We start from the raw sequence: 12,948 nt of genomic DNA on the forward strand, positions 1-12,948 counted from the left end.
GTGTGGTTCAAGGCTCAATTATATTAACAGTACCTACTTTCTCAGAGTGCTGTGAGAATTTAATGCATGATAGGGCTTACCTAATACTTTTTCAGTGTTTAATTAGTCAGCTAAATTTACCTTAAACCTTCACCACTGTGGTAAATAGCAGCCATGCGCTATAGTTGCAGACGATGGCATTGCTGGTAGCAGAAACACGCTCTACCAGTCTAATCTCTTGTTAGCACGTGGGCATCTAACTGCCAGCTCGTGTAATGAGAGGTGCCTGTTGATTGTGATGGCAAGCTAGATCTATCCCCAAAGAAATACTTGTGTACTATACACAATGAAGCATCTCAGCCTTGGTTAAGTGAATCTGACAGAGGATAAAGGACAACATCTCCATTCTCATTAAGAGATAAGAGAAGGACTTCCCTAAGATCCATTTTTTTTTTTTTTAGCTTAATTTCATTTGTTTAAATCTTTGATGAGATGGCATTCTGAGAATAATTTTAAATTGTTCTCCCTGGAAAGAGTATTTCTTTATCTTTATTAAAACCTCAACTTTTAAGGTTCTGTTTTTCTGGGTGGTTTTAATCTTCAACTCATCCAAACACAATAAATCTCTAATTTTCTTTTTTTCCCCAAGACATGGTCTGTGGCTTCGGAAGATAAACATTACATGATGGGCTAAGTAATAAAACCAAGTCAAACAAGTTTTTAAGCCATTTTCATGTAATTCTAATTTTTCTGAAGCCTTCTGTGATCTTATTATTTATACTTCTTTTTATGTTTTAGGAAATAAAAGGCTTAATTGTACTTTAAAGTTCCTAAATTTATGCCCATCTCAGCTTTTATCTTTCAGCCAAAAATTAAATTTCTCTTTGTACTTTCTTTCTTGCTGGTGCTAAGAAGGATACAGGCAAACATTCCAAGAAAAGCAGACTGATATCTAAGTTAACAGTTCCACATTTCTTGAGATGTTTGACCTCCTGAATTAAACTTCCTTATAGGTCAAAATATGCCTATGTAGTTTGTTTAGTTTTCAATCTCCAGGTAAGTAATAGAGAGTGATAACTCTCATTATTTCAGTAGAGTAATGTAAGTTGGGGTTATATATTTTAAATTGTATAATATTCACAAACAAGGCAATGGTCTTTATACGGGCACAGCCATTCTGTATTTGTTCCCTACATGGAACCAACTGTAAACCTGAATCTGGGACATGTGTGAGTGGTTTATCTCAAGCCATGAAGAAAGTTTTATCTGGTCTAAACTTTGATATACTTTTGTAATTAGAGTATACTGTATTTATTAAAAAATAAACTATATTACTTTAAAAATGATCTGAACTAATTATCTTACTGGGACACATAACAACTTATTCTTTTTCAAATTTATCATGATCCCTTTTTTAATATAATCATATGTTCATTAAAGGAGTTCCATCATTGCACTTTTCCACACCATCAACAGGGAACTGCTTGTAATTCCCAACACTCACCATCTTCTTCCTTACCCCTCAGTCTTTCTGTATGGATATCTCAGCAGATTTCAACTCACCCTTTCATATCCAGGTGCTTCGAGGAGCCATGAGAAGGAAAACCCCAAGATCACTAGGGATTTTGTCTCTTTTGCTGACTGCTATATCCCCAGCCACCAGTAGAGCAGTTGGCAAGCAGTATAGACTCAATAAATAGTTATTGAGTAAATGAACAAATTAATGTCATCTCAGACTTGGTCACCCTAGAGTTAACAGCTTATTTCCTTGCAGCAACTGCTTTTGTGTCTGTCTTCTTACTTGCCTGTAATTCCTTGCAAACGAGTCTTTTGTTTCGTGATTGTCCCTGAAATGTTTCTTAACCACCTGCTCTGTATATTCATTTATTTTTACTCCTTAGAATGAGTAACATAGATCCTTATAATTAGGACCTCCTTGATGATTATTAAGTAAAGGCATCCATCTCATAAAAAAAAAAAAAGTGTCACGAATTAAGGCTAACTCAACTTGGTTGTATTCAATATGAGAAGGTTCTTTAAAAATTACTGCCTGCATAAAGAAAACTGTGATCCTCTAGAGAATTTTTATAAAGCCCTAAAACAATATAAATTGTATACAGTTTTTCTCTGAGGCTTAAGGTAATAATGTGGCTTCAACATTGTAAATTATGAAAATTATGAAAATTTCATGTTTGTACTTCTTTCTCCAGATGGGGTTAACTTTTCTTTCTTTTTTTAAATGTTTATTTACTTTTAAGAGAGAGAGAGAGAGAGAGAGAGAGAGAGCGCCAGCCAGGTAGGGGCAGAGAGGGAGAAAGAATCTGAAGCAGGCTCCAGGCTCCGAGCTGTCAGCACAAAGCCCGAGGCGGGGCTCGAACCCATGAACCATGAGATCATGACCTGAGCTGAAGTCAGAGGCTTAACCAACTGGGCCACCCAGGTGTAGATGGGGTTAACATTTCTGATGAACCAGTTATCAAGTAGTATTGTTGGTTTGCTTTATCCCTTAAATGTTAGCGAAGGGTAACTGCTACCATAACAACACAATGAGGAAGAGAATACTACTCCTTAGCCAGTAAAACACCAGAGTTTCCAGAGTTTATGCTCTCTCCACAACCCTCCATTTGGTAGGGCTAAAGTCACGTATCAACCTGACTGCATGTCCTCTGCTTGCATTCAAGGAGGCTATAAAAAAAACAGATACGCTGCACTCTTACATCTTCACTTTTTCCACACAGTGTTACTGTTGGTTTACTTTTGTTCTGTTTGTTTTTTAACAAAGTTCCATGAGGAACATTTCCCCCATATCCCAGAACAAGGAAAAGTGGTGTCATCCTGATGTCATGGATGGCTCATTTGCACAAACAAATTAATCGTGCGTCTCAGAGATGTTTGCCCTGTCTTCACAAGAAACCATAGAGGAAATTTTAGAGAGAGTTCAGAGAAGATTTTAGGTCCCACATCCATTAACTGTCATCTATAAACTCTATATTGTATGTACGCCCAGGAATTTTTCTTAATGTTGATTTTTATTTCCTTACCCAGATTCCCAACTCATTCAAGAATTTGTCTCCCTTGAATCTGTGTGAACTGTAAAGGCCTTATCAGGTCCTTGATCGAAAGAAGGACATCAGATAATATGCAAAATGTATTTTGTTTGGAAATAAGATGACTATTATGTTCTTTTGCATATTTTTGTGTAATAAAAATTGGTGAGGCAGAGTGCAAATTCTCTGAGACAGTGTAGCACAAAATTCCACCAGAGAGCTACTGCTTAGAGACCCAGTAATAGCGGCAGTATGTGCAATCAAAGAAGCTGTGCTCACTAAAAACTGACTGAAAGACTAACATGTTATTTTAACAACCCTGGAACATCCTCTAAAAAAAAAAAAAAAGCTTACATTTTCACATGTAATTTATGAAAACAATTATATTGAAGTTACAGTTTTAAATAATCTATGGTACCGTGTAAGATACATTAAACTCTTAAAAAAAACAAATATCATCTATAATTTTATCACTCCAAAATAATATGCATTGACAGTATGAAGTTTCCGTCTATATTTTGTCTGCATATGTGAATATGTATGTGTGTGGTTTAAATATGTGAATAATAGTATATATGTTCGGTCCATTTATTTAAATTCTAGTGAGCAATACTTGAGTTCTATTTTTTACCTACCCTTTCACACTAACTCTTTCTCCATATTTTAATATGCAAATCATTATTTAGTGGCTGAATAATAGATATATAAGAATATTTGGATATGAGAATATTTCCTTCCCATATATATTGCAACCTTTGGTAATTTACCACTGGGCAAGTTATTTCTTGTTGAGACAATTCATTCAAAGGCTCCTTGGGAGCAATAATATAAGTTCCAATGCCAAAATATCTGATGCAAACAGGGACCATTTGTCATGTGATCACTAGGCATAAATTGAACCCAGTCACACAAGGAAGAAATTAAACCCAGGCACTTACTAATTTCGGTAGCAATGATTGTTATGTTGTGCCATACACTTAATTCTCTGTCAAGTGGTGTTGCCAGCGTTATTTTTCCATCATCCGCATTAATGTTGAATTGTCTCTCCAGGTCAGTGTGCCGGTCGATGGAAAACCTACAAAAGACATACATCTGTAATCACTTCAATGTTTGTATGATCCATATATTCCACAGCAGACCTTTAGTAATCCTGTGAGAGTCATAGTTGTGAAGTCAAATGGATTGGGAAACTCGGTGGCATCATAATTTGTAAAATAAAATGACTGAATGAGGCACAAGAAACTTAATAATTATTGTCCAAGGAGTAATTAGCTACCTATGCAACATGGAGGTCATAAACTGCCATCAGTTTCAATAGGTAGCATCTTCAAAAACGGATGCTGATGAAGAGTTAATTGCACAATCCATCACATTTATTGGACAGCTTATGATAATTAGCAGTTGCCACAAAATATCACATAAAACAATAAACTCAAGCCCAAATCAGGATGGTGCTAGGCAGCATGTCATTTACGGCAGTTCAAAGGAAATGTGTATTTATGTTAAACCCATATTTCACTAGGCAACATGTATGTGTTATTATTACTGTTGCTGTTGGGTTGTTTTGTTTTCTTGACAAGTAAAGTGTATATTTAAGATTCCTGTTAGTTTCTTTCCATAGAAATAAGATGGTGGCTGATTATCTAGTAATCATTTTTGAGTCAGAAAAGATATTTCAGCAGCTTTATAACACTCGAGTCTCCAAAATTCACAATTTTAAATGCACAGGTTAGTAGCTCCTCTTTTGAGAAAACTCCTTCAGAGAAGACATTATTAAGGTATTATGTTTAAATTTTATTTATTTTGAGAGAGAGAAAGAAAATGAGTGGGGGAGGGATAGAGAGAGGAAGAGACAGAATCCCAAGCAGGCCCCGTGCTCTCAGTGCAGATCCCGATGTGAGGCTTGAACCCATGAACTGTGAGATCATGACCTGAGCCAAGATCAAGAGCTGTAAGCTTAACCGACTCAACCATGCAGGTGCCGCTAAGGTATTTTGTATCTAGAACCAACTGCTTCTAAGGGATACTAGGCATCAAGATAATATGGTAATTATGATTTTTACAACATTTATTGCTATCCTCTTTATACACCAAGATCTGTGTTTTGGTTATAGAATGTTGAATTCAATAAGATAAAAGTCTTAAGGAACATAAGACATAGTTAGAAAAATTAACCCATAAATAAAGAGTAATATAAACTAAAACAGGATGGAATGGAGACTGAAAAGAGGGTGTTGTAGACTGAATGTTTGTGCTGCCCCCAAATTTAGAGGTTAACATCCTAACTCCCAATACGATAGCATTTGGAAATGAGGACATTGAGGGGTAAATAGGGTTAGATTAGGTCTGATGGGATTAATGACTTTATACAAAATGGAGTAGACACAGGATCTCTCTCTGTTCTCCACCAATGAGGGTGCAATGAGAAGATGGCTATTCTGTCTCTATTATTTATGTATTGCTGTTTCTGGGATAATTCATCTTCACTGAGCCTTGATTTTTTCACTGGTCAAATATGGTTGCAGACTAAAAATAAAGCATCAATCAGTCTCTAAAGATATGTTCTAAAAGTGCTAGAGATATGTTTATCATTATCATCATCCTCCTCACCGTAATCACCATGTCTGATTGCACAAAAATTTAATAAACTTTCCTACTTAGAAGGTGGTAGAGAACGCCCCTTTCTTAGCAGTTTATAAATAGCATAAAACTGGAAAAACTTTTGGGTGTCATTTAAGTTTCTTAACTCTAACAGAGGCAGAGATATTTTTCTCATTTTTTAAAGTTCCAGTTCATGACAGACTTTATGGGGTGAGTCATAAGAATTTATAAAATAGGCTATAAATACAGCCCTTTAGTACGATCACAGGTGAGAATGTCATAATATTACAAGATTACACAATGGGAGGAACTTGATGGGGGAAAAATGACTTTGTTTAAATTCAGTTTAAAGTCTACCTCAACTATTTAAAGATGCCCCTTGCTGCCTATGTAGATATTTCACACATCTGCCTGGTTGACTTTATGATAAAGGCTCCCAAGAACTGCTAAACATCCTAGAAGTCCTGATTCAACATAGTCAACAAGCATGCATTAAACACCAAATGTGGACCAAGCACAGTGCTAGATGCTCCTTCCTTCTTCTGTCCTCTAATCTTCAGTTTCTTTTTGTTTGTTTGTTTGGTTGGTTGAGAGAGAGAGAGCACAGCCAGCGAGTGCAGGGGAGGAGCAAAGAGAGAAGAGAGACAGAATCCCAGCATGTTGCATATGGTCAGCACAGAGACCAACATGGGACTCAAACTCACGAACCATGAGATCATGACCTGAGCTGAAATCAAGAGGTGGATGCTTAACCTATGGAGCCACTCAGGTATCCCTTCTCTTTGGTGTCTTATAGAATGAAGAAGGGAAAAATGAAACCCTTAGAGGACATTTTAAGCAACATAACTAGTGAACAGCAGAACCAGAATGAATATTCATGTTTGATTCACTCTGAAGTCTATGTGTGTACCAGCTACAGGAAGGGCTTACCTTATTCATATATAAAGTAGGGGTGATATTAATACTGGATAATAGGATTCTTGCGAGGACTAGAGGAGATGATAAGTGTGGCGTACTTTGTCAATACGTGTGTGCTGCCCACTAAGTATCAGGGATCAAGACTCTACTATCATTTGTATGATAGTGACATCATTGAATGACACCTTTGCACTCAATTTTCTGAACCCAAAATTGTGATTATTTTTCTTATTTTAGAACACACTGATTTAACATCTTACAAATGCCTATATATACGTGTGTGTGTATATGTGTGTATATAATATATATACATATATATATACATATGTGTGTATATATACATCCTAATATATACTATTATATATTATATAACATATAGTATTTTATAGTATATATAGTATTATAATATATATATAATTCCATATATTGAAATATATCTAAAGAAATATGATTTATTAAATCAGATGACAAGGGGTTAGACCTCGCTGGAAAGCCAGGGAGTAAGAATTCTCCATCTCCCGTCTTCTTTATAGACCTCCTGATAGGTTTTTAATCCACTTTTATTTTCTAGCAAACTTTTTTCTGCTCTGTTGTTTAAGGGCATGGCCTGAGTTTCTGGTTGTTTACATTAAGACTACCAGGAGAGTCCCAGACCATAGGCTCCATCGTGGGGCACCTGGGTGGCTCAGTCGGTTAAGCATCTGACTCTTGATCTCGGCTCAGGTCATAATCTTGCTGTTCGTGAGATCAAGCCCCACATCAGGCTCTACCTGCTGATGGCACAGAGCCTGCCTGGGATTCTCTCTCTCCCTCTCTCTCTGCCCCTCCCCTGCTCATGCTGTCTCAAAATAAATGAAAAAACTTAAAAAAATAATAATCTCATCATAAAGAACAAGGGTCCCTGTCTGACTGCCTCAGTTCATGGCTTAATTTCACCATTTACATAGATGTGATTTACTCATGCTATTAGTCTATCTGGGTCTTTGTTACTTAATCTGTAAATTGGGAATTATAATGGGTTGTGAGTTTTAAATGAGGTACTGCATATAAAGCACTTACTACTGTGCCTGACACATAATAATTGCTCAGTAAATCTATTATTTAAAAATCTGTAATCTTATCATTACTTATCTGGACATGATAATAAGTTTCTCCTGATGATTCCCTAGTCCCTTCTCAGGCCCAAGGTAGCATCCATTTCACTCCTTGGTTCTCTGTCCCTAAACAAGTTCATCTGGATTTTCCTATCCGTAGAAGGAAACATAGAGGATGCCAGTTTAAGTGATTAAAAATAAAGCTGAGAAGGAAAAGAAGTGTGGGGGAATGGGGAATGAAACCTGCATGTCTGGCACCATTTCAGATGTTTATTTTTCCACCAACTTTTCTGACCAAAATCTCTGTCTCGTGAGGTCACCACTGCGGGTCCACAGATTTAGTGGACACATTCAATTTTGTATTACTGTTGAGTAACATGATCTTTCTTAACCATAGTTAAAACTGATTGCATTTTAACATATTTTTAAAACTTATTCCACAACTAAAGATTACATTTAAAAACTGAAAGCATGCCATGTTTAGGAATGTTCTCAGAAGACACTCAGGCCACTACCCACCCCCACCCCAAGCACACACACGAGAGCCACAGCACTGCATCTCTAGCTGCAAAGACTCACCTTGCTTTCCTCCAGTCCTCTAAGCTGCCACCATCCACTGCATTGCCTCGCATCCTCCCCTCCCCTCCCTCTCATTCCACTCTGTCATACATCTACAACAGCAGCAATAAAGGGCAATACTTAAACATGAAACTCTACTATAGGCTCTTTCCTTAAGTCAGTTAACAGAAAATCATTTCAAAGAAAAACAGAATGGGTTAAGAAAACAAACCTGGAGGAACGACTGAAATATTAGGATCCAGTGTACTGTGTAAATTCTCAGAATGTCATGATTGGGGCTAGATACCTGGGAAGTAGATCCATAAGCCACTCTGTCTTCTGGGATTCCCAGTGTCTTTCTGAATAGCAGCACAGAGAAGTATAATCAGAGAAACCAGAGAACCTTCAGTGGAATCTCCCTGAAATCATGTACTATTCATAATCTCACAGTCTTGTCTATAAATAGGAGAGAATATCTTCTTCACAGAGTGGTGCTTTGCAGTAAATGAGTTGATACATGACTCACATTAGGCAAATAAATAAATGAGTAATAAAATAAATGATGAGCCAGTTTTTCAATCTGTAAGAGATGCCTTCAAGCCTAGAGTAACTGTGGACATAAATTTCTAGAAATGGAAATATATAAATAAGGGCTATCATTCACATCGTTTAGTAGTCTTAGGAATGACAGAACTTCACAAATGACACTAGAAAGATATTGCAAAACCCTTGGTAATATTTGTCTATTCCCATCTTCACCTCTTTCAAACTACCTGCTAGTCTGAGTACCTCCATGGAGCACAGACTCTGAGTGATGACATGAAAGGCTATACTGGGTTTCTCAGCACACACCTCATCCATACAGATCCCTCTTCAAGGCTTCTGAGTCATTCTTTTCCTTACGGATGTTCCATTTTCTGTAGCTAAACATTTGCCAGACTTTCACTTTTTTAGGACAAGGGGACATTTTTGATTCATATATTACAGTATCACATTGGTTAGATTTTGCACTGTAGTTACTCAATGACTGGTTGTAGGCAAGATGCACAAACATGTATCAAGCATAGGTTATGATTATATGTGAAATAGGGTGCTAAAGAAATAAATACAAGGGAAAGCAATAAATGGGACAGGAAAGAAATAAAAAATAAGAAAGAATTATTTTGGTTCCTAAATCTACCGAAAAGTTCAATGCCTTCTAATTTGTATCTTAAAAGTAATAGGATCTGTATCTCCAGTATTCAAGTCTCCACTCTAATTTCTTAAAAGTTTGCATGTATTGGATTTGCTGTTCCTATGCAGAATTACTTAAAATGTGTTAGAGAAAAGATCTCGTTCTGAGAAGAACAGAATATACTTTGGAGAGCCATCTTCCTGCCACAGTAAGAAGGAAAAGAATTCTTATTAACACAGTGGGAAGTGGCATGTGACAAAATGGGCTCCTTGGGTCATGTTAACATCAATTCTAATGACGGAAGTCTTGGAAATACACATTCTCCATCGAGTACAATGAATATGTTTTAGAAGCCCTGTTTAAACTCTCTCATTTTATTCTCACAAATTTCCTGGTTTGCTTCAATACTACTGTTTCTGTAACCTATAGTAGTATGTCTTAGAAGTAAATGGTGAAAGCTTCATCATCTTACTTTGTGAAATTAAAGCTATAGAGGCAAGAAAATTCCTACCTAGATGCATAGCACCTTGTTTGGAGACTCTACTTTAACATACATCATTCTGACCATGAACACAAATTGATGTCACCAGTTTACCCAACTAAGAGTAGCTTACAGAGAGAAGTAAATATAAGAAGATACCATTGGTGCAGCGGCTGAGAGTAGATCCAGATAGACCACTGGATATCACTGTGCTGGGAAAAGGCACCCTATTCTGCATTGCTGCCACCACTGATATTAAATAACAATGTTTACCTGAAACATGTAATATGTTTCCTCAATTAACACAGCTCAACTATTTATATTTCATACCAGCTTGTGGCGCAAAATTCCACATGTGTATGTGTATTTTGTTTTCAATATGCAAGTATTATAGGTGCATATCCATTTAAAGCATCTCCCACCTCCTCTTCCCCATCCAACCCCTAACACTATGTACAGTGAACCTCTATCCCCTATTCAGTTTACCGCTTTTTGGTCTATAACAATGTTAAGAACACTTTCAGGACTTTTAGAATTAAGTTCCTAAAGTCAAGGAGACTTTTCTTTTCACTCCCAATGACTTCAGCGCAACATGAGCCAAATGTGCAGGTTTAATTGTGCAGTGTGCAAAACCAGCTACACTGATTATCTTAACAATCAGATAAACTGATAAGAAGTTTCTTAAAAAAGTTATTCTGGACTATATTCTTTCACTATAATATTTAGGTTTTTTTTATTATTTTTTAAATGTTTATTTTTGAGAGAGAGAGAGAGAGAAAGAGTGTGAGCGGGTGAGGGGCAGAGAGAGGAAGACAGAGAATCTGAAGCAGGCTCCAGGCTCTGAGCTGTCAGCACAGAACCTGACGTGGGGCTCAAACTCGCATACTGGGAGATCATGACCTGAGCCAAAGTCGGACACTCAACCCACTGAGCTACCCAGGCGACCTGCCACTATAGTATTTGTGAAACACGTGATGATTTTTCCAGGGAATGGCCCTCCCGTTCTTAACTTCTCTGCTAAGCCAATTTATATAACCAATACTCACTTTCTTCATCTAAAAATGAGAACAATATGATTGCCTTCTTTTAAAGATTAGGTGAATCTAAAATTAGATAACACATTCTAAATTTCCTCACACTTTTTGGGGCACCTGGGTGGCTCAGTTGGTTAAGCATATGACTTTGGCTCGGGTCATGATCTCATGGCTTGTGAGTTCCAGCCCCGCACGGGCTCTGTTCTGACAGCTCAAAGCCTGGAGCCTGCTTCAGATTCTGTATGTTCCCCTCCCTCCCTCCCTCTCTCCCCTCCCCCCACTCATTCTCTCTCTCTCTCTCTCTCTCAAAAATATATAAAAACATAAAAATTTTAAATTTTCTCACACTTTTTAAAAATGGTTTTACACGGAGTATCATTATTTCTAGAATACACCCTGCCAAATATCTAGGTATTTTTAAGTAACAACAGAATATTTGAAAGATTCTGGTTTTTTGGTGTCCATATGGAGACAGACATAATGTAGTATTTCGACTTACTGTTTTCACTTAAAGAGTGAAGTAGATCCACCCAACCCAAACAATCTCAGGTATCTTTTACTTTATTTAGGGTCAAGTATAGAAATCTCAGATTTCAATTCTGTCAGTTCATATGAGGTTCCATTTCTTGAGCATGTGTTTTGTTTTATAGTTTATCCCACTTATACCTTGGGAAAATAGCAGCCTAAAGCCATAGTCTCATGTGTAACTTTCTGTAGCTGCAGAACCAAAACACAAACAACAACAAAAAAGAGAATTACTCAGAGTAAATCTCAGGTAAATTTGATTCATGGTTAATTCTTCCATATTTACATAATGTCTTTGGAGAAATTCTAATTTTATCCCTGAGTCATCGAAATAATCATTCATAACTGGAAATTCTAAATATGATATTATAGCAAATATACGAAAAAAGTAGAATACATTTTTACACAATATGAAGGTATTAAATATAAGTTTTTATTTTTATGTTTTTTTTAATTTCAGTAAAGTTTTAGTGGCTACCTCTTTTAGGGAAGAAGCTCAATGTTTGAATAGAGACTCTCCTCTTAGATGTACTGGTGTGACCTTTGCATCGTTTACAATGAAAAGTAGCAAGCTCCGTAATGAAGTCACATCGCAGTAAGTCCAAAGGTGCCTGGGAAAGGGGGAGGGGTGGCCAGAGATGACACTAAGAGGATATAGTATCTCTTTAAGGACAGGAAGAATGAGCAGGATTTTTCCAGGTGAAATATGTAAGGACAGCATCCTCAGCATAAAAAAAATGCACACAGAAAATCTTGAGAGTTTGGATTTGTTTAGGAAACTATAAAATTAAAGGACTAGATTAGTGTGGGGAGAGCTCAGGTCTGACAGATGAGAATTCTGTCTTTTCTTTCCCAGCCTTTCTTCCATCTTGGCCCTTACATGGCCTCGTTCTCATGTCACTGAGTCTATAGGTAAAGAAAGACAATGAAAGTAAATAAGTTTTTTCAAAGCTTACAGTCATAGATTCACGAAGAAAAAAAGAAAAGGGCTGAGATACATAAAATATTACAAAAATCTTCACATCAAAATAAGAAGCAAATACGAAAAGTCTGAGTCAGGAATAGTGTGCTTGAAGACCTTAACAGAGGATGGTGTGGTTGAAGTTCAAGACTCAACAGGGGAAGGGCCTCAGGGAATACATCATGAAAGACCTTGGAAACTGTATGAAGGATTTTTTTTCACCTGTAGGAAATGGGAAGCCACTTGAAAAAATATAGAAGGAGAGTGATATGATCTAAAACACAGCTGAATTTCGTAGATCTTTTTGTGATGTAGAAATATGCTCTGAGCCATCCAATATGGTGACCCCTAGCTACATGTGGTTGATTAGCCCGTGAAATCCTGCAAGTATAACTGAGGAATAGAAATGTGTATTTTATGAAGTTTAAAGTAATTCTATTCCAATTCAAAGATCACGTGTGACCAGTGGCTAACCTATTGGTCAACACACAGCTCTCAACTGAGTTAATGATCATTTTGGCAGCTGTGTGAATATCAAGGCATAAGAGACTGGCAAATGGGACTTTTGCAACTACT

At 36.9% G+C, this 12,948-nt stretch overlaps 1 protein-coding gene across 5 annotated transcripts in view; it reads right to left on the reverse strand.

Moving 5' to 3' along the window:
• Positions 1–12,948, reverse strand: part of LOC123579252 (cadherin-8) — a 366,323-nt gene that overhangs the window by 137,931 nt on the left and 215,444 nt on the right. For all 5 annotated transcript variants that reach the window (XM_045442964.1, XM_045442967.1, XM_045442965.1 and 2 more), the window contains one exon: positions 3,965–4,101. In XM_045442964.1, the coding sequence (XP_045298920.1) occupies positions 3,965–4,101 (137 nt within the window). The remainder of the gene's footprint in view (positions 1–3,964; positions 4,102–12,948) is intronic.

Source organism: Leopardus geoffroyi, chromosome E2, assembly GCF_018350155.1.
Source record: "Leopardus geoffroyi isolate Oge1 chromosome E2, O.geoffroyi_Oge1_pat1.0, whole genome shotgun sequence".
NCBI lineage: Eukaryota > Metazoa > Chordata > Mammalia > Carnivora > Felidae > Leopardus > Leopardus geoffroyi.